This window comes from Carcharhinus amblyrhynchos, chromosome 24, assembly GCF_965287045.1.
Source record: "Carcharhinus amblyrhynchos chromosome 24, sCarAmb.v2.hapA, whole genome shotgun sequence".
Taxonomy (NCBI): Eukaryota; Metazoa; Chordata; class Chondrichthyes; order Carcharhiniformes; family Carcharhinidae; genus Carcharhinus; species Carcharhinus amblyrhynchos.
In genome coordinates this window covers 29,454,416-29,475,846 of record NC_137347.1, presented here as the reverse complement: position 1 = coordinate 29,475,846, position 21,431 = coordinate 29,454,416, and the positions used below count along the sequence as shown (strand labels likewise).

General features: G+C 42.6%; 1 protein-coding gene across 1 annotated transcript in view; it reads right to left on the bottom strand.

Annotated features, from left to right (window-relative positions):
- Positions 1-20,874, bottom strand: part of LOC145357741 (exostosin-1-like) — a 257,169-nt gene extending 236,295 nt beyond the window's left edge. Inside the window, exon 1 of the mRNA XM_080211185.1 lies at positions 19,925-20,874. Within this exon, the coding sequence (XP_080067311.1) occupies positions 19,925-20,868 (944 nt within the window). The 5' untranslated portion in view covers positions 20,869-20,874. The remainder of the gene's footprint in view (positions 1-19,924) is intronic.
- Positions 20,875-21,431: the final 557 nt, after the last annotated feature.

The window sequence follows — 21,431 nt, the reverse complement described above, 5'->3', positions numbered from 1 at the left end:
CTTTCATTTAACTTTGAGATCAAGGCATCCTTAATATCAATGCTCAATCTCAATCCTATTTATTTAGTTTTTTACTTGTAAGCCTACATGTGACACATCAACACTGCAATGAAGTTACTGTGAAAATCCCCTAGTTGCCACACTCCAGCGCTTGTTCAGGTACACTGAGGGAGAATTTAGCATGGCCAATGCCCCTAACCAGCATCTAATCAGACTATGGGAGGAAACCCATGCAGATATGGGGAGAACATGCAGACTCCACACAGACAGTGACCCAAGCCGGGAATCAAGGCAGCCAGTGCTAACCATGGTGGAACTGTGCCGCCCATGGCTTTGCTGACACATTCCGGCACTCCAGATCAATTGCATTGTTGGTTGAGGGATAAATATTGGCTGGGGCATTAAGGAGTAGTCCCTCAATTCTGAGGGCCGGAATCCTTTCCATCCACCCAAAAGGGTAAAGGGGCCCTGGTTTAATGTCTCATCCAGAAGGGAACAGTGTTCCCTCAGTACTGCCAGAGCAACTATCAGCCTGGATTTTGTTCACAACCTCTGGAGTGGCACTTGAACACCCGACCTTTCAATTGGAAAGTGGTAATGTTACCTGCTGAGCCACAACTAACATTTCTTCTGGATTACCATAGTTTCACTTCTATTGTTTTCAACCTTGGTTACATCCTGCAATGTTTTCCAATTAATATAAAAAAAGTGTTGTATTTTTGCATGCATCTGTTGTTCAATAAAACTCTTCTTGCACAAAAAAAGGAACTAAATCATTAACTTTTTTTTAAAAGATTACTTTGCAGTCTCTTAATAACTCAATATCTTTGAACTGAAACACTAGGGGTACAAACAGGCAGATGCATCAATGGTCACAGCAGGGTGCACTGAGACAGATATTGGATTGTTTTCACATGCTGGTTCCAATCAACTGAGAGATCAGTTCTCTCTCTGTCTTGCTAGCAAATGCTGTGCTGGCAAGGTGCAAGTTAAGGGCACAAGTGCCAACCCATCCATATCCCCCGCAGATTCCAACAGTTCAGCCCTCTGCGCACATCGTACATGCTGCATTATCTGAACTATATTAACTCTTGATACATCTACACTTGCAACTTCGGCAGATGTGGTTATCAACAGTAACACCTGGTAAAATTGCAGCCTGAGCTGTGTCTTGAGAGGGTGTCTTGAGCTGCAGGACATGAGAAGAAAGTGACTAGTTGTGTCACGGAAAGAACGTTTGTGTGCCCTCAGTACCGATGATATTATGTTTTGTATGCCAATCGGTCTGCCTTTTCTTATTCTGAATGTATATGCAAATTGGTGCACATTTTCCTATTCCATTTGAGTGTATATGTCAATTGGCGTGCCTTTTCTTATCCCACTTGAGTTGATATGCCAATTAAATATTTCAGCAGTAAGCTATTGAGAGTTAAAAAATAAAGATGGTTATTTATCCTCACACAATTACCCCACATCAAGTGCAACTTCGGTTGCATTCATTCTTACCCACACAAAGATTAAATACAAATAAAGATCATGCACTTTTACAGATTACCATTATCTCAGTTTCTGGTTTACTGTCTCCCATGTGGAATGTGTTTCTTGGATGGTTTTGATGGTTTGAAATTGAAGGGAGGGTCTTGTGGAGCAAAAGAGCCACTGTAGGTTGAGAGGCTCCTTATAGTCAAATTTATAGGAGGCTGGTTTTTAGGCAAATTTAAATTGATCTTGCAGTTTGCTCTAACCATACAGTGGCCTTCCATCTTTGGGTTGGTTCGCCAGTTTCACTGAGCTCTTGAGTGTACTTGGCGACCACATCATCTTGCATTATGAATTTCACTTCTACACAAAAACTTACTCCAGTCTTCACCATTCATGGACAATTTTTGCACATTGCTCCTTGTATATGACTGGAAATGACACATTTCCCATCATGAGGATTTTCTTTCGTCTGTAACTTTGTAATTGTGTACGAGATACCTCCTTTTGACGATGAATCAGCTTTCGATGGATTCATGCTAACTGCTACATTTTCTCTGTTTACGTTTTTCAACCTACCTTGGCAAGATGACTCATCTTCTCGCAGCTATAGCGCTCTGTTCTCATAAATGGACGATTCTATGTTCTTTGCTGGCCTAAACACCAGTAACAGGGCTTTTTAGTGCCTCTGCTACTGCCAACTGCTGTGGTTAGGGTCTTTTGCCTCCTCAGCTGCAACCTGTTTACTTCAGCAGACTGCTAGAAGCTGTTAACTCTGACTTCGTCTGGGTCTTGTTTTGCCATGTCCATGGATGATGCTGTTTGACAAGCTATATCAAATGAGTGTCAGTAACTTACTTCGAATGCTGGCACCAGTACTGGGAAAGGGTGGGGTCTATATCACCGGGGTGGTATACACCTGGCCCGTGCTGGGACTGGTGTTCTAATAAACTGCTAACTAGAGAAGTAGAGAAGGATTAAAATAAATAGTGGGGTTACGGGATCAAATTAAGATGTAGCTAAACAAAGTGTAGAGACGAGGCAAGAGAGAGAGACATTACGTTGGGAAAATAATAAACTGAATATGACAGGGATAGAGTGTACTAACCTAAGAGTATAACAGCAGTGAAGGCTAGACGTAACAAAAGTAATAAAAGGACAAAATTAAAGGCTCTATCTGAATGCATATAGCATTTGAAATGAAACAGATGAACTGATGGCTCAAATACAAATAAAAATAAATAAGTACGATCTGATAGCCATTACAGAGACATGGCTGCGGGATGACAGACTGGGACCTGAATATTGACTTTTAGGAAGGTCAGGAAGTGAGGAAAAAGGTGGAGGGGTGGCTCTGTTAATTGATGATAGTATTAGTGCAGTAGAGAGAGGGATGATCTAATTTCAGGAAACCAGCATGTAGCAGTAATACAGGTCAAGATGAGAAACTACTAAGGCAAAAAGTTACTTGGAGGAGTGCAGTTCTGGCATCCTGATTGTACGTGGTAGGACAAAAGAAGAGATAATTGGAGCTTGTCAGAAAGGAATGGCAGTGATCATGGGGGATTTTAATCTCTGTATAGACTGGAAAAATCAGATGGACAAAGGCTGTCGAGATGAAAAATTCATAGAAGACTTCCAGGATAGTTTTGTAGTTCTTGGTTGAAGAAACTGAAGGTACGGTTGCTATAACTGCTGATGACACAAACATCAGTATGAAAAAGTGAGTTGTCAAGAGACAGAAGGAGGCCACAAGGGGACTTAGATAGGTTAAGTGAGCTGGGAAAATGTGAAATTGTTCATCTTGGAAGGAAGAATAGAAGAATTACATTATATAAATGATAAGAAATTGCAGAGCTCTGAGATGTAATGATGTGGGTGCATGAATCACAAAAGGCTAGTACGTAGGTACAGCAAGTAATCTGGTTATGCTTCAGTTGTATTGGACATTAGTGAGACCACATCTGGAGTAGTTTATAGTGTGGGTCACTTTATTTAAAGAAAGATGAAAGTGTGTTGGAAGCAGTTCAGAGAAGGTTTACTAGACTAATACCTGGAATGGGTGGGTTGATTTGAGGACAGGTTGGACAGACTAGGTTTATATCCACTGGAGTTTAGAAGAGTAAGAGGTGACTTGATTGAAACATATTAAGATCCTGAGGGATCTTGACAGGATGGGTGTGGGGAGGATGTTTCCTCTAGTGGAAAATTAGGGATCATCGTTTAAAAATAAGGCATCACCCATTTAAGACAGATGGGAAGAAATCTTTTCTCTGAGGATAGCAGGTCTTTGGAACTCCCTTTCTCAAAAAGCAGTAGAAGCAAAGCCTTTGAATGTTTTCAAGGCAGAGATTAGATAGATTTTTGATAAACAAGGGGGTGAGAGGTTGCCAGGGTCAGGCGGGAGATTACAGTCAGATCAGCTATGATCCTATTGAATGACAGAGCAGGTTTGAAGGGCCAAGTGGCCTATGCCTGTTCCTAGTTTGTATGTTAATCCCCTTTTTAAACTGCACAAAAATCAATGCTCGTTCTTGAAATTCTCCAAAATTACAATGGATGGGCAGCTTTTTCAAAGCCATGAGAAAGTCTCCAATCCTCAGTGGCCAACTGATTGTTCAAAACCAATAGCTTTCAGCACTCTCCAATATTGGGAGTGCGGAACTGCTCAAGTTTACACCAAATGTCCGACAGCAGCACATCTTTTGATTTTACTGGGATGAGCAAATTCTTAAGCATTTCATACACTTTGGGACCCGTTTCCATTGAAGGTATCAGCCTTTTGCTTCCCCACTGTCCATTTAACAGCCAGACTATCAGGAATATCAAGGATATTAGTAGCAATGGAATACAAGTCTAGCTACTCCTAATACAAGCTGAAAGACTTGCGATCACAGCTATTCTCTCGCAGCCACTCAATAATACCCAAGCGTACAAACAGCATTTTCACTAACACTTACTCAGCAAAAGCGAAACACCTCCTTGTTCTTCTACTGGTTTTCCGGAAGCTTCTCCAACCAAACTGTCTGACTAGCCAATCCAAAATGCTGTCCTCTTCACCAGAAGGTGATATCTTTGCAGGACAGAAAAGGGACAGTGTGCCATATGGAAAGTCAAGCAGCAACTATTAATTTAATCCAGTTTTGGAAATGTGTACGTATATACATACACAGGGCAGGCCTACGGTGCAGTGGTAGCGCTCCCACCTCTAAGCCAGAAGCTCTGGTTTCAACTCCTGCTTCAGAACATGATGGCCATGGAAGATGCGTTCATAACATGGCCAAACAGGTTGGTTACCACCTGTAAATCCTTCCAATATGGCAGGCCGAGAGGTTCCTGGTTAGCTAAACTGCTAAAGGCAATGGCAAACCACTCCAGTACTTCACCAAGCATAATCATGGACCAATCCAGTGGAAGTCCACGGTTGCCAATGCTGTCTTGGGGTGTGGCCCTGAAGAAAGGCCCTGAAGGTGACGAAGGGGCAAACCCCGAAAGCTTGTGGGTTTACTATCAAATAAACTGGTTGGACTTTAACTCGGTGTTGTGAGACTTCTTACTGTGTTTACCCCAGTCCAATGCCAGCATCTCCACATCATTATTTTAAAGAGCAGGGGACTTATGCCCTGTGTCATGATCAATATTTATCCCTCGGTCAACATCACAAAAACAGACTGCCCAATCATTATCACATTTCTATCTGTAGGAGCATACTGTGTGCAAATTAGCTGCTGTTTTTCCTACATTACAATAGTGACTACACATCAAAATGATCGTATTGGCTGTGAAGTACTTTGAGACATCAAATGGCTCTGAAAGGTGATAGAAAAATACATTGGTGTTTTCTCCTAAGCCTTGCTTCAATCTTATTTTATCCATTGTCCTTGCAGGTAGTTCAGCCCTCATTGTTGAGTCCTCAGTGTCGGTTTTCTTTCAGCATTATTCTCCAAGTTGCGCTGCACCCTTTTCTATTGCAATCAGATTTGGACTTGGGATAAAACAGGAGACCGAACTGTAAATCCATATTTTTAAAATCACAGTCGCTTCAGAATTTTGGCCCTCCCCAAAAATGTATTTCAAAAATGAGTTGATTAATTTTACACACAGCTCAGAGACTAGGAGATGTTGGAGATTAATCAACTTGTGTTTGAACCAAAAAGACTATTTGTGTGTCAGTTTTTAATATCAATTTCATAAAAGTTAACCTGGTGCCAGAACTCATTTGAATTTTAGCTTGTCTTTTTATCTTTAAGTTTGGCCTTATTTCATTTCTAGGCTTCACAAGAAAGCTAGTTCTGATCTTTGTTTAACGTCAAGGATTTGCCCAATTCTTTTCTCTCCAATCTTTACTTTAAGTCAAGGATAAGGCAGTCTCACCTCTTCTCTCTCAGTTATGGAAAGACTAACTTCCACTACATACTCAGGTGTGCTGTTGCTTGGCAACCAGCATCAACTGGAGAATGATGGCTGACCAGTGTAATGGAATCCGACTTTTAAGTTTCCCCATGGGTGGCCTTTGGAGATTGAATTCTAGAGGAACTTCCATTTTCTGCGTGTTCCACATACCAGTGCATTCAGGTAAACAATGCAACTCAACAATCGAAGTGAAATCAAAATGGCTGGCTGGATAAAGGAATGTGCCTGCAAGGGAGATAGGTCAACAGCTCTGGCCCTGGAGTTTTCAACCTATGATCCCTCCCCCACCATCTCCAATTATCCTATCCATTCAAAAAGCCTATATTTCTTCAACACCAGTATTTTCTATAACTAATTATAAAATTCAAGAAAAATGAAAATAAAACATCTTTAGGAATTTTCTCCCAGATATTACTTGCAGCAATGTTCTAGAGGTGCATCTTAAATGCCTAGCGATGCCACAGCAATCCTGGAGGGTTGATAACAGTGGAGAGGGAGCATACCTTCAATCTCCCTGCGGGTATGCTAAAAGGGCTACGTGAATTAAGTGGTTACATTCCATGTAACTCTTTTGTGGTGGACATGTTTCTACCCACATCTTTCAAGGTCTAATAGAGAGCTGACGCCATGGTTGTACCTGGAGAGGAACCATGCCAGGGGAAGGTGAAAACAGAGACAGGAGGAGCTAAAAAGGTGCAGGTCAGGCCCAGTGAGGGCAGCCAATACTGCACACAATGGTTGCCACACCAGCTGAGGAGGTTTATATCACATGTGACACCCACAGTGGATGTTATTTTATGATCATGCCAAATCCTAAACAGAATCTGGTCTTATTGGCTTTCACCCCTTTTTGTTGTATTCTGGGAACAAAAGTAATGAACTATCGGGCGGCATGGTGGCATATTAGTTAGCACTCACAGCGCCAGAAATCTGGGTTCGATTCTGCTCCCGGGTCACTGTTTGTGTGAAATTTGCATGTTCTCCCCATGTCTACATGGGTTTTCTCCAGGTACGCCAGTTTCCTCCCACAGTCCGAAAGGCATTATGGTTAGCTTGATTGGCCATGCCAAACTGCCCTAGTCAGGGGGGTTAGCAGGGTAAATGCATGGGGTTACGGGGATAGGCCTGGGTGGGATTGTGGTCAGTGCAGCCTCGATGGGTTGAATGGTTTCCTTCTGAACTGTGGGGAGTCTATGATTCTACTGATCCCAGGAGCAGAGAGTTCAAGTAACACTAAGGATTTTAAAAATTGAGAGATTTATTAAACAAAAAAAACTTAATCACACAAGGTCAAAGTTACACAGTTAAAACACAGTCTTTAAAAAATCCCCCAAAATCCCACTTGGTTAGAACACACGAGTATACACTTTCCAGGCAGCACACCCTTACAGATCTTCAACTATAAAAAATTCCAGTAATATTACTTAAGGCAAAAATGCCTGTCAGACTTGTAAATCGGCTTATGAGAATTTTCCTGTTTATAAAAAATTAATGAATGACTTTCCCTAACCACAAACATATATGGGCAGCACGGTGGCACAGTGTTTAGCACTGCTGCTTCACAGCACCAGGGATCTGTGTTGCATTTCCATCTTGGGTCACTGTCCGTGTGGAGTTTGCACGTTCTCCCCCTACCTGCGTGGATTTCCTCTGGGTGCTCCGGTTTCCTCCCACAGTCTGAAAGATATGCTGGTTAAGTGCATTGGCCATGCTAAATTCTCCCTCAGTGTACCCAAACAGGCTCCAGAGTGTGGCAACTAGGGGATTTTCACAGTAACTTCACTGTAGTGTTAATGTAAGGCTACTTGTGACACCAATAACTGAAAACAATAATTAGCTAACAAAAGGCTATCCAACTGAAACAGCAATTCAGTTTCTCTCTCCACAGAAGCTGCCAGACCTACTGAACATCTCCAGCATTTTCTGTTATTGGTTCAGATTTGCAGGATCCACAGTATTTTGCTTTTTTGTGTTTTGTGAAGGCAGTAATGATGAAAACCAGTCACCATTCTGAAGCCAGATCAGTTAGAAATTTTTGAATAACTCCACTAACAAAGGGAGAACAGAGAATTTGTTTATTACATGATGATATATGTTAACAGATGTTGCTCTGACACAATACAGGAGTCTGTAACTGGATGAGAGCTGTGGGGTGAGTTGCTCCTGTCACTATGTGGAGCAATACAAAATGAAATAGAGAAAGATTTCATCTGGGTGATGTTTCATGGGAAATGGTGAATGTTCTCAAATTTACAGTTCTCCTTGCAGTTCCATTATAAATGTCAAGCAGAGAAACATTTTCCACATTTCTTCAAAACCTACTGCACACTATAACAGAGATTTTATCCCTTATTGAGGGTCATATACATGGATGTATTAAATATTAATATCCAATGCCAGCAAGGTTCCAATCATAGAATTTCCTCATTGCAAGGCGTGTTCCCCTGCCTGATTCCCGTTTCTCTCAACTGAGTCTAAGGGGCAAATTATACCGCAAGACTCTGCATCAATCCTCACTCAACAAATGTTGATTTCTTTTTAACAGAGAGAGAGAGAGAGAGAGAGAGAGAGAGAGAGAGAATAACAAACTTGACAGCATGAAAACAGGCCATTTAGCCCAACATGAGAAATAGGAGCAGGAGTAGGTCACTTGACCTTGCACACTTGTTCATTATTCCACATGATCTTGGCTGAACGTTGATATTTACTCTATTTTCCCGCAGGATCACCATATCCCTCAATTTCCTTGATGCACAAAAATCTATCAACTTTTGTCTTGAATCAACTCACTGACTGAGCATGGACTGTCTTCTGGGACCAGAGAATTCCAAATATTTACAGTTTTTGAGTGAAGAAATTCCTTTTCATCTCTCAATTCTAAATAACTAACTCTTAATCATGAGTCTATGAACGCTAGTTCTAGACTCTCCAGCCAGGGGAAACAGTTTTTCAGCAAATACCCTGCCAAGCCATCTCAGAATTTTATATGTTTCTATGAGATCACCTCCTCATTCTTCTAAACTCAATAAATATTGGACAATTCTATTCAATATCTCTATATAGGACAATCCCCTCACCCTAGAATCAATCTACCGAGCTTATGTTGCATCCCTTCCAAGTTAAGTATATCCTTCCTTGGGTAAGGAAACCAAACCAGTACACACTACTCCAAGGCATGGTCTCACCAAAGCCAAATATACGAGACTTCATTACTCTTAGACTCCGACAACTTTGCAATAAAGGCTAACATACTGTCTTTCTTCTTGATTGTTTATTCTGGAGACAAGCCACTTTTCACTTACTTCATCTCACCCAAACAACCTTTTTTCCCCTCACATACTTAAATATTTTCTCCTCAAATGCATCTATGCTATTCACCTCAACTATTCAAGGTGGCAGTGAGTTTTGCTGTTCTCTGGGTAAAGAAGCTTCTCCTGAATTCCCTATTCAATTTGCTGGAAGTGGCCTTGACTGTTTCTGCATAGTATTGTCTCTTTGAGATGATTCTCCTCAACATCCATTCTGACTTTGCGAACAAGAAATTCTTTGTGGCCCTTGGTCCCTCAGAATTGGCAGCATCCATTCCTACCCAGAGTTAACCATTTTTCATTGAGTGATAAGCATTTGTTTCTTTTAGTCTCGTCTAGTTTCAGTCTCACTTCAAATGGAAACATCACCTCTACATCTCTCCCATCAAACCCTTTCATGGTTTTCAGCCCTCTATCAAGTCAGCCTCTGTTATCCAGCCTCTTCAGTCTTTTGTGAATGTTATAATCTTGGAAAAGGAGTAAAACACTTGTAATGATTAAAAAACTGAACAATTTAAGCATCATTTACTAACGTTTTCACATTGTCAGGAAGTCTAGCAGATCCAGTGATAACTTGGCTTCACACTAAGCTACATATGGCCCCCACTGAGTATGAGGCCATCGCTTTATAGAACTTTGAACACAATTAATAATATGATTAATAGTTCTGACGAGAGATTGTTGAACTGTAGCGACAACTCTGTATCACGCTCTCCACAGATGCTACCTGGCCTGCTGAGTGTTTCTACTGTACTCTGTCATTAAGTAAGCAGCTTGCTTACGTACCAATGCTGTCCAATGCATTAGCTACAAACCACATGTGGCTAATTACATATATGATCAGTAAATAAAGATGGATAATAGACCACATTGGTAGACATGTGGTCTTAATACTCATTTGCACAGCATACGCAGGTGAACTTTCACCTTTTGGGGCATTTTTTATGACAAACATCTGAATGGGTTTTTCGATCACTCAGTGCTTTACTACCTTTGCTGATAACAGAAGAAAGAGGCTTGTTAAGTGTACCTGTGTGAAGTACATGGTCTCATATTGTGTGCAAGGCATTCTCTACAAACATTTAAGAACACATTTTAAATGGCATCACTATTGTTTCACTCTGAGGCTAGTCAAAAATTTCACGGTCAACTCTCCCATGTAAAGCACTATGACCATAAACCACATATCTGTGGCTTTTTAACCTGGCACAGTCAAAAAGGGTGGTATGATAGCAGTGGTTAGCACTGCTGTCTCAGTGGCAGAGGCCCAGGTTCAATTCGCAGCTGGGTCACCGTCTGTGTGGAGTTTGCACATTCTCCCCATGTCTGTGTGGGTTTCCTCTGGGTGCTCCAGTTTCCTCCCACAGTCCAAAAGATGTGCTGGTTAGGTGCACTGGTCATGCTAAATTCTCCCTCAATGTACCCGAACAGGCACTGGAATGTAGCGACTAGGGGATTTTCACAGTAACTTCATTGCAGTGTTAATGTATGCCTACTTGTTAAATAAACCTTAAATTTTTAAACTGATCTCTGAAAAACAAGAGGTTTTTCTGTCTTTCATGAATGTTGAATATGAGAAGAGAGATAGGCAAGAATGTCGTTGCAGTAAAATTGTGTCTGCCTTTGGGATGTTAAATTAGAAACAGCAAACACAGCAATCTCCCACAAATGTGGCTAACACAACACCCACAGGAACTTTTTCCCTCCATATCAGAATCAAAAAGGGAGCATGAGAAAATATTTAATTACCAGTTTAATTACCATTGAATAATTAGTGATGTTGGTACTGGATGAGCATTAGAGCACCGACAAATTACACGTGCATTGCACCCATAACTTAGCAAGTTGTCCCTGAACTAATTTTCCAAAAGGTGGAAGCAATAGACACTGAGCAGAAACCGGAGAAAAGTTGAGCATGTGAATGAAGGCATAAGAAGAGAAAAGTTCTGAAAACATATTGGAAGGTGAGGATAAATGCAACCTGGAAGAGTGATTTTGCAAGCGAACTCTAGATTGTAGGGCATAATGGCTAAAGGTTCTATCCCAGATGACATAATGGAAAGCGTTGATTTGGAAGCTTGGAAGAAATCCAAGCTGGGACACAGAACTGCTTCAGTTGTGACAGAATATTTGAACACAAATATTACAAGAAAGACAGGCTTACAATTAGACTGCAATGACTACAATTCCAATTAAATACATATGAGGTACGGTCACTATCGTAATATAGGAACTGTGACAATCAAATGATACACAATAAGATCCCACAATAGTAATGTGACAATGGCCTGAAAATCTGTTCTTTGTGAAGCTGTTTGTAGAATAAAAATTGGTCAGCATGCCAGGGAGAACTCCCTGATCTTCTTTGACTGTTATACAGGATTGTTTACATCCACCTGAGACTTGGGCTTAATGTTTCATCACCTTCAACAGAGCAGCAACTCCCTCAGTACTGCTCTAGAGAGTCCACCAAGATGTTGTGTTCATGTCCATGGACTGGAGCTTGAGTCCTGCAACAGATATACCTCCATTGTCCACATCTGTGATATTCAGTCTGGATTCCAGTTGGGCAAAGGCTTACATGTCACATTGGTGCTGGTGTGGCTGGACAGAGACAACGGAGCACACAATGCTAGAAGGTTTCAATTTGGTCTGCCTTCATTTCCATAACAAGGGCAGTGCTTTGTCACTTCTCTTGAGGGAGATCCCTCTGTTGACACAGTTTAGCCCCTACTTGCTGGTTTATCTCATCTCTTTATCTACTTTCTTCAACCATGATAATGCATCCAGTTTCCCAACAGCAATAAAAATACTACCATAATAATGTAAAGGCAAAATTAGTGTGGATGCTGGAAAATCTCTGCAGATCTGACAGCATCTGTGCAGAGAGCATAGAGCCAACATTTCAAGTTAGATTGACCCATCATTAGAACTTAGTACACTCTCCAGAAGTGAAGAAAGTATTGCAAGGGATACTGGCTGCCAGTTTGGCTCAGCCCCTCATTCCAGACCAGGCGAAGGGTCACCTAAACTCGAAACATTGGCTCTGTTCTCTCTCCACAGATGTGGCCAGATCTGCTGAGATTTTCCAGCATTTTCTGTTTTGTGTGTGTGATAAAAATACTACATTCACCATATGACCTTGGTTGCCACTGCTGGTTAATGCACCCAGTGCTTTCATTCCCCAGATATTACTCTTTGATCAATGGTTCCCCTAGTTCCATGAAGCTAAAAGTAGCTCTTACCAAAGGCGTAAATGGCTTTATTGGAGGAGAAAAAGTGATACAATTTTCAAGTATTCAGCCGCTTACGCTTCAACTCAAAGTGAAAACTGCCATCACACTTGCAAACGTTCTTTTCGCTGAGGTCGCATTGTCTGAAACAACTTTATAAGTATTCTCTCTTACACCATTGTAAGCAGGATATATTGAGTGGAGCGCCTATTTAGTCCCTTAAATAGTGCCAAAAGCAGCCAATAAAGCACACACACTTCAGAAGTGAAAAAAGAACTGCAACAGATAATAGCTATCAACTTGGCTCAGCCCCTCATTCCAGAGTCAGAATGTTGTAGGCTCAACTCTCACCGAAATGCACAATGCACAGCCATAGCGAACATGCATTTCTATACCGTCTTTCATGTGGTAGAAGATCCGAAGGTGCTTCACAGCAGCATTATCAAAATTTGACACCAAGCCACATCAGGGGATATTACAAAAGGTAGCCAAAAACTTGGTCAAAGTAGTATGCTATAAGGGGCGACTTTAAAAGAGGAGAGAGGAGTAGACAGGATTAGGGAGGGAATTCCAGAATTTAGGGCCTAGGCAACTGAAGACACAGACTAGATTAAAATCAGACTTGCTGAAGCTAGAATTGGGGAACGCAAATATCTCATAGGATTGTGGGGCTGGAAGGGGTGGCAAAGATGAGGAGGGACTAAGTCATGGAGCGATTTGACAAGTTGGACATTTTAAAATTAAGCTGTTGCTGGACTGTAATCCAACCTAAGTCACCAAACACAGATGATAAATCTATGAAAAGGATACAAGTTAGAACACAGGCAAAATAGCCCGATGTAATTGTGATTCACTGTTGGAAGTACGATAACTACTCACTTGGGGATGAATATCAGCCAGGACACTGAGACCTCTTCAAAACAGTGCTACTGGATCTCCGATACAAACCCACAAGGGCAAGCAGAGCCTTGGTTCATTAAGTATTTACAGCACAGAAACAGATCATTTTAACTTGTTTTTAATATGAGGGCATCACTGACTGGGCCAGCATTTATGGTCATCATTAGACTTAATTCTAGATTTTTATTAGATGCAACATTTCTGCTGTGGTGGGATTTGAACTCAGGACCCAGGCAATTATCCTGGGTCTATGGATTACTGGTCCAGTGACAGTACCACTACACTACTACCTCCCCTGAATGCCTACTTGAATGCATCTGGGCTATTTTATCCATGTTCTAATCATTCTTAGATAAAAACCGTCCTGAATTCTTTACTGGATTTATTTGTGATTATTGCATTCATTTTATGTTTGCAAGTGGAAATTTTTTTTTAAGTCTTTTCAATCAACCATCTCATAATTTTGAAGATCTCGAGCAGGTCACCCTTCAGAATTTGTTTTGTGTAGAAAACAGCCCCAGACAATTCAATCTTTCCTGATAAGTATAGCTTCTCAGTATTGATATCATTTTTGTAAATCTTTTTTTGCACTCACGACTGCTTCAATATCTTTTTCATATTATGGATACCAGAAATATTCTTTGTACTCCAGATTCTAAACAAGTTGAACAGAACTTCTCTGCTTTTCAATTCTATCCCTCTGGAAATAAGCCCCCCAGTGCCTTGTTTGATTTATCTAAACGTTGGCCTTATTAACGTGCATTGATGCTTTTAGTGCAGAGATTTTGTAATGCAGTGGGTAACTCTGAGCCAGAAGCTTTGGGTTCAAGTCCAACTCCAGGTCATGACCATGGAAGGTGCACTCAATGTTGTCAAACGTGTTGGTTATCAACCTGCGAATCCTTCCAATATGCCTATGACAGGAGGCAAGTACAGGATGGGCTGCTGGTTAGCCACGCTTGAAGTGGAATAGCACCCCTCAAACTACAGCTTCTGACTTATGGTTAACAACCTGTTCCAGGAAAATAAGTCACAGGAAACAGATGCAAGCTTACCCATCTCTAGACGCAGGAAATTTTCTAAGTCTAAGCCTACTTCTAATAATGTGTTTCTGAGCCCTCCCACAAATGCACCATTAGGCACTTAATTTCCAAAGAGTATGTGGCCTCCTTCCCTTGTTATCAAAAGGTCTCACTTTGTACTTATCTATATTTAAATTCAGTAGCCAGTTACACAAACTATTTTGCAAATTTATTGATGTACTTCTGTATTTTATCATAGCCCACCTCTATATTGATGGTAGCCCCCAATTTGGTACATTTTCTGAATTTTAAAATACTTCCAATTCCAGATCCAAAATTGCTCATGTAAATAATAAACAAATGTAATAGCACAAATCCTCGTGAAAGCAACACTTCCCGCCATTCACTAATCTGAAAACCTACCTTTGGCCTTAGTCATGAGTCTAATACATCATACCTTATCAAAGGTTTTTTTGGAAATCTCAGTACATTACATCTACTAGATTTAATTTAATATTTAACTTAATATTTCTGCCAGGTTGCTGTGATTACATCTTTAAATGTCTACCCAAAAGATGTGCCTCCAACAACGCAGCACCCATATGCAAAGATTCAAATTTCTGTTTCAGTACCCCTTTTCATCCTGTACCACTGTGGTTTGTTGCCATGATGTGGAGACACCTGTGTTGGACTGGCGTGGGCACAATAAGAAGTCTCGTAACGCCAGGTTAAATTCCAACAGGTTTATTCGGTATCATGAGCTTTTGGAGCACTGCTCCTTCGTCAGGTGAACAATGGTTTATCACTGATGAAGGACCAGCACTCTGAAAACTCATGATACCAAATAAACCTGTTGGACTTTAACCTGGTATTGAGAGATTTCTTCCTATGGTTTGTTTCTTGTTCAGCATTTTGAGGAGTTTTCATTCCAATGAGTTGAAGTATTTTTAGGCCTGACACTAACAATCAAATAAGATGTTGTACTTTCTTGCTTTGTATTCTACATTGCTGGCCTTAGCGACTTACTAGCTTTATTGAACTACACACTTGTACACCAAAGCTCCTCTACACTGCGGAAAATAAGATGTGTTTAAGTTTAACAATGGACATGCAGTTTACCAATTCCAACCTAAATAGCAATCCTGCATACAGCAAAATATCAATTAAAAAATTAATTCAGTTTATTTCATTGAATTTCTATGGAGCCACACCAAATCAAACATTGTTGGTACTGATATGTAAACACGTCCCTGTAATTGACAAATAATGAATAATTATAGTCATAATCCAAACTGTGGGCTGACTGTTTTGCTCAGAAATTCTTGGAATCCAGAGAAAAATTATAGGTATGGTTATGTTTTTCACAGTAACCTCATTGCAGTGTTAATGTAAGCCTACTTGTGGCACTAATAAATAAACTTTAAACCTTATGGAACCACAGAACAAAATGGTTAATGGGATTGGTTAAACAGCTGCCACATGCTACAAAATAAAAAGTTACTATTGCACAGTAATTGGCATTAGAGTATTGACCAGTAACGTCAACAGTGCCCTTGAGTGATGTGTATCAACACACTATGAATGGCAACTGTGTACAATAGAATATTGCTTGTTTCAGCAGCAAGCTGAACAGGTGAATCTTCCCCAATAATTTAGAGGATAAATGCACCAACATAGAATCAGACATAAAAGTGGGAATCGGCCATTCAATCCCTCAAGCTAGCTTTGTCATTCATTCAATCAAGGCTGTTCTGTATCTCAGCTCCCTTTACCCACCCTTGCTGCGTTTCCCTGTTACCGAACAGAAAGTTATCAAAATGACTCTTAAAAGACTGCAACTGACTCCCATTATGCACACTCTTTAAGGAGTTAATTCCAGATTTCCTTCATCTGAAGAGCTTCTTCTTGCTATCAGCCCTGAGCAATCTAGCTCTAAATTGAGGTTTATGTCCCTTTTGTTCTGGGCCACCCTACACCTACCAAAGGCCATATTTTCTCTCTTTCCATAATCATCGTAAACATCTGAATTAGAACGTCCTTTAACTTTCTACACTCATGTGAGTATAAACCTAGTCTGTGCAGACTATGCCCCCAGATTTAACCCTTTCAATCTCACTGTCAATCTGGTGAATATAAAACAGGAAGACTCCAAGTTTCATTCCCAAAATGAGCTGTGGAGAAAGCCAATCTCAGTCTCAGTGATAGTAGATGTGCTACCATTATCCCAAGTGTTTTAGGGCAGTGCTAAGGGAAGAAAATAAAAGAATTCTATGAGGATTTCTGTTCACATTAGAACTCAACTCTAGGGTCTGCCATGGTCAAATATCTTCTCACTACCTTGGCTCACACCTAAAACACAACCACTTTAGTTCGACAACAGATAGTCGATAGGTCCCTGGCAACCAACACTCAATGTGAGTCAGCGCCTAAAGAATTAGAATCCGTACCTTACAGGAGGCGGCCATTTGGCCCATCCAGTCTGTACCGACAACAATCCCACCCAAGCCTTGTCCCCATAACCCTACATAGGCTGACACTAAGTGGCAATTTAGCAAGACCAATCAACCTAACCATCACTTCTCTGGAGTGTGGGAGGAAATTGGAGCACCTGGAAGGAACCCAAGCAGACACAGGGAGAACATGCAAACTCCACACAGGCACCCAAGGCTGGAATTGAAACCAACTTCCTGGCGGTGTCAGGCAGTGCTAACCAAATGTGCCACCCAGAGGAGGGGAGAAAATTGAAGTGGACTAAAGTGCCATAAATGAAGCAAGTGTCTTCTAGCTAATAGTTGTGGTTAAAGTATCTCACGCTCAGAACAAAGTTCAGACTTTAATCAACAGCAGGAGTGCAGCTATACCCAAGACTGATTAACAACCAATGGATTTTGATCTCTCACTTTTTCCTGAGAATACATTAAATACACTCAAGCAGATGTAGATTGCACATGGGTCAGGCATCTGGACCTAATCATTTATTTGATACATGATTGTTGTGAGGTTGAAATAATCGGCTCTACTGAAACTGGCATTTCAGATACCCATCATGTATCACTAATGTCAGGATAGAAGAGAAGACCTGTTATGAGTGAATGGTACTTGATAATCATTGAACACCACATTCATCAAAGGGCAAGAATAAGTATTGATAAAACCAGCCTTAATAACACTGTTAGATTACTGAAGGAAAGATAACTTAAATGTTGATACTGGTCACTTTGACAAATAATATCTTGAAGGATTCTTAAAATCAATAATCCATAGGACAGAACACCTGCTTGTCCATGACTCCACATACACAATACAACATTGGCACTTCATGGATTAACCCAATGACTGAATAGTCTAACTATAAGTGCAACACCAGACCTGGTATGAGATGATGGCTACAAGAAATACTAATCAATAAGTCACAGCAAAAGGTTTGAACGAATAGGGTCAGAGTAGAATCAGAATCCCTAAAGTGCAGAAAGACGCCATTTGGCCCATCAAGTCTGCACCAACAGCAATCTCACCCAGGCCCTATCCCTGTCATAGGAGGTTCACAGCACAGAAACAGGCCCTTCAGCCCAACTTATCCATGATGTCCTTTCTTTTAAAAAACACCTAAGCTAGTCCCAAATGCCTGCATTTGGCCCAATCCCTCTATTCCCATCTTACCCATATAACTGTCGAAATGCCTTTTAAAAGACAAAATTGTACCCACCTCTACTAATACCTCTGGCAGCTTGTTCCAGACACTCACCACTCTGAAAATTGCCCCTCTGTACACTTTTGTAAGCTGTGACTCCATGTATTTATCCTATTAATCACCCTGACACAAATAGACAATTTACCATGGCCAATCTATTTCATGGAATCCCAACAGAAGGAGACCACTCAGCCCATTGAGTCTGCATGAACCACTATCCCACCCAGGCCCTATTCCCGTATCCCCATGTATATGCCCTGCTAATCCCTGACATTTGGAGCATTTAGGGCATGACCAACCTAACCCGGCACATCTTTGGACTGAGAGGGGAAACTGGAGCACCCAGAGGAAACTCACACAGACATGGGGAGAACGTGCAAACTCCTCACAGGCAGTGACCTGAGGCTGGAATTGAACCTGGGTCCCTGAGGCAGTGTTAACCACTGTGCCACCGTGCCACCCCGTAACAGTCATCAGCAGATTCGTCATTCCAGATATTTTTTAATCCCATCTGCCATGGTGGGATTCGAACCCAGGGCTCCAGAAAATGAGCTGAGTTTCTGGATTAATAGTCCAGCAATAATACTTCTAAGCCATCACCTTCCTACTTAACTTGCACATCTTTAGATTATGGGAGGAAACCGGCACAACCGGAGGAAACCCATGCACACATGGGGTGAATGTGCAGGCTCCACATAGACAGTCACCCAAGGCTGGAATCGAAACCTGATCCCCAACACAGACAGCAGCGCTAACCAGTATGCCACCGTGTTGCCCATAAATTTTGAACACAAACATCCTTCATCTCAGGGGAAAAAAAGAAATCAACATCCACAGATCACTTCAGGCAAAAGGGTGTCAAAACCTTTAAGGCATTGGATCTTTTAACAACTCTTGTTTTTGACATTCACATCGACAATCTAATTGTAAGGTGATTCTTGCGCAAGATTAAACCACTCCCACAAAATTCCACCCAGAGTTTAAAAATAAGACAAGATCCACCTGCAAGTTGAGGGTTTTCGAAAGCCAGTGATTGCCATCAATAACTCTTACCTTGTTGGCAGGGATCCACAAATCCATTATTATTTCTCTGCAATCAATTAAGATGTCCCTACCTGCTACTACACATCCCTTCCGAAATCCGGTTGAAATAGTCCTACACTGCCTCGCTTCACGTCCTAGTTTTAGTTACTGATTTTAAGTCTCCTCCTTGCCTTTGCGGTTGGCACGCAAGCCTGTCCCTGATTTTAAAAATCACACCCCGTTTCTGGACGCTGGTCTAAAGTCGATTCGGAGGGGAGAGAGTTGCCACTGATACATGACAGCACACAGGAGGGAGCTATGCAGGAGTTACAGGAATGTCTGTATACTCTGCTCACCATCACTGGAGTAGCAGCTCCAACCGGGGGGAGAACAACGCATCCTGAGAGTAAGCAACGTTTGGGCAACAATGCCAAAGTGGGACATAAAGGTATCGTGATACAACAGAAATGGCCATTTGAAACTAATCACCGTACGGGATTCCTATGTTTTAATATATTTCCATGTTGCACTTACTTTCCCCAAACAAACAATCAGGGCCCAACTTGAAAGACTTGTTTTAAAAATGTTAGTAAGCATCTGCGACTCATCTCGTAAAACAAACAATAACTTCTGCACGCCCTCGAACTGTTTTAGTACAAGTCACAATTACACTGGCGCACAATTAATTATCTCAAATCCAAAGCAGGGCCCTGACCTTGGGGAGAATCTGCCCAATATTCACAGTGCTGAAGGCCTGAAATACATTGGATAATGGATTGTAGACAAGGAGCTTATTTATAAACCCGCACAATATCAAAGCGAGTTAAGACGATGCAGTGAAGGTCGTCTACTTACTTCTCATACTCTAGGTTGTCCCTGTCACAGCGGCCATCCTTGTGTTTCTCCCAGTCTTTCCCATGCTTACAGGTGGTCAGGGAGATAATATCCTTCCCGTTGTGGATGTGGTGTAAGGCATTTCTGGTATCTGACCCAATTCCTGTCAAGTACCTCTTGCCTTTGAAGACCAACAGGTACTTTCTCCGGGGCGGGACGTTGTTGTAGAGAAGCCAGCCTTTCTCTCCTCCCTTCTGGGGGTGCTCTCTTGAAAACAAAGGGATGGAGACATCAAAGTGCGGTCTGTAACTCTCCATGTAAAAACTTGCCTTGGCCACCATGGCCTGACCAACGTCGAAGCCCAGATCCTCTGTATAATCGGGCCAGGTTCCGGAGTAGAGGTTAAATATCAGATGGTTCCTACCGTTATTCCACGAGGGAAAAGTCTGGATTTTGCTGTCCACGTCGTGAACGTATTGCAGGGAGAGCTGATCCCGATCTAAAGTGTCGATACCCATGACAAACAGGCAGGCCTGCTGTGGGTCCGGGGTGTAATACCGGGAGCCCTGGATGGAGGCGAGGATTTTTTGGTAACTTTCGGAAACTTTGTCCCCTTTGGGCTGGGGGTAGATGTAAACCCGGAAGCCTCGCTTCTCGCACAGGCTCAGGTCGAAGCAGGTCTCCATCCGACACCTGCTGTCCTTGTACACCATCGCCCTGTTCTCCCTCTTCGCCCTCGGAGACTCCCGCAGCCGGGCGTCCAGCTCCCCTCCACCGGGCTGCTCCACAAAACTTTTCAGCGTCTCCTGGTCGTCCCAGGCTGGCCATCTCCTCGCCATCCCCGTCTCCTCGCTCTGCCTCCGCGCCAGGAACTTCAGCTGCCGGATCTGCGCTCCCCCGAAGTAGAAAAGCAAGAGGCAGAAAGCGCAGAATGCGATCAGGATGTATTTCTTCCTGGCCTGCATGTGTCCCGGACCATCCGCTCTCCTCGGAGGGAAGATGCCGAAGGGGAGAAGGTTGCAGGGGGTGGCACCTGGGTAGGATGGGGAGGGAGAAACAGAGACGCCCGGGATCTCAAGCGCTTCCAGCCGCCAAGACGGGCATCCTCCCGCTTCCAGAGCAAGGGCAGGCGGGGAGCCCAGTCTGGCATGGGGCAGCCGGGCACATTGGCTGCAACTGGGGGAGGCTGGGAGAGCTTCTTTAGGGGAGGATGTGGCTGCAAGAGCCGGCTGGGGCTTGCCGAGTGCCGGGGCTGGGGAATTGCGGGCTCGGGCTGGAGAGCTGCAGGCTGGGGTTGGGAATCTGCGGGCTTGGGCTGGGGATCTGCCGGCTGGGGTGCTGCAGGCTTGGGCTTGGGAACTGCGGGCTCGGGCTGGGGCTGGGGAGCTGCAGGCTCGGGCTGGGGAGCTGCGGGCAGAGGAGTTGCGGGCTCGGGCTGGGGCTGGGAGCAGCGCTGCCGGTGTGCGGCTGCCTCCGGGACGCGCTCACTCGCCCATTGTATCCATCCGGCTGACACTCAGGTGTAACC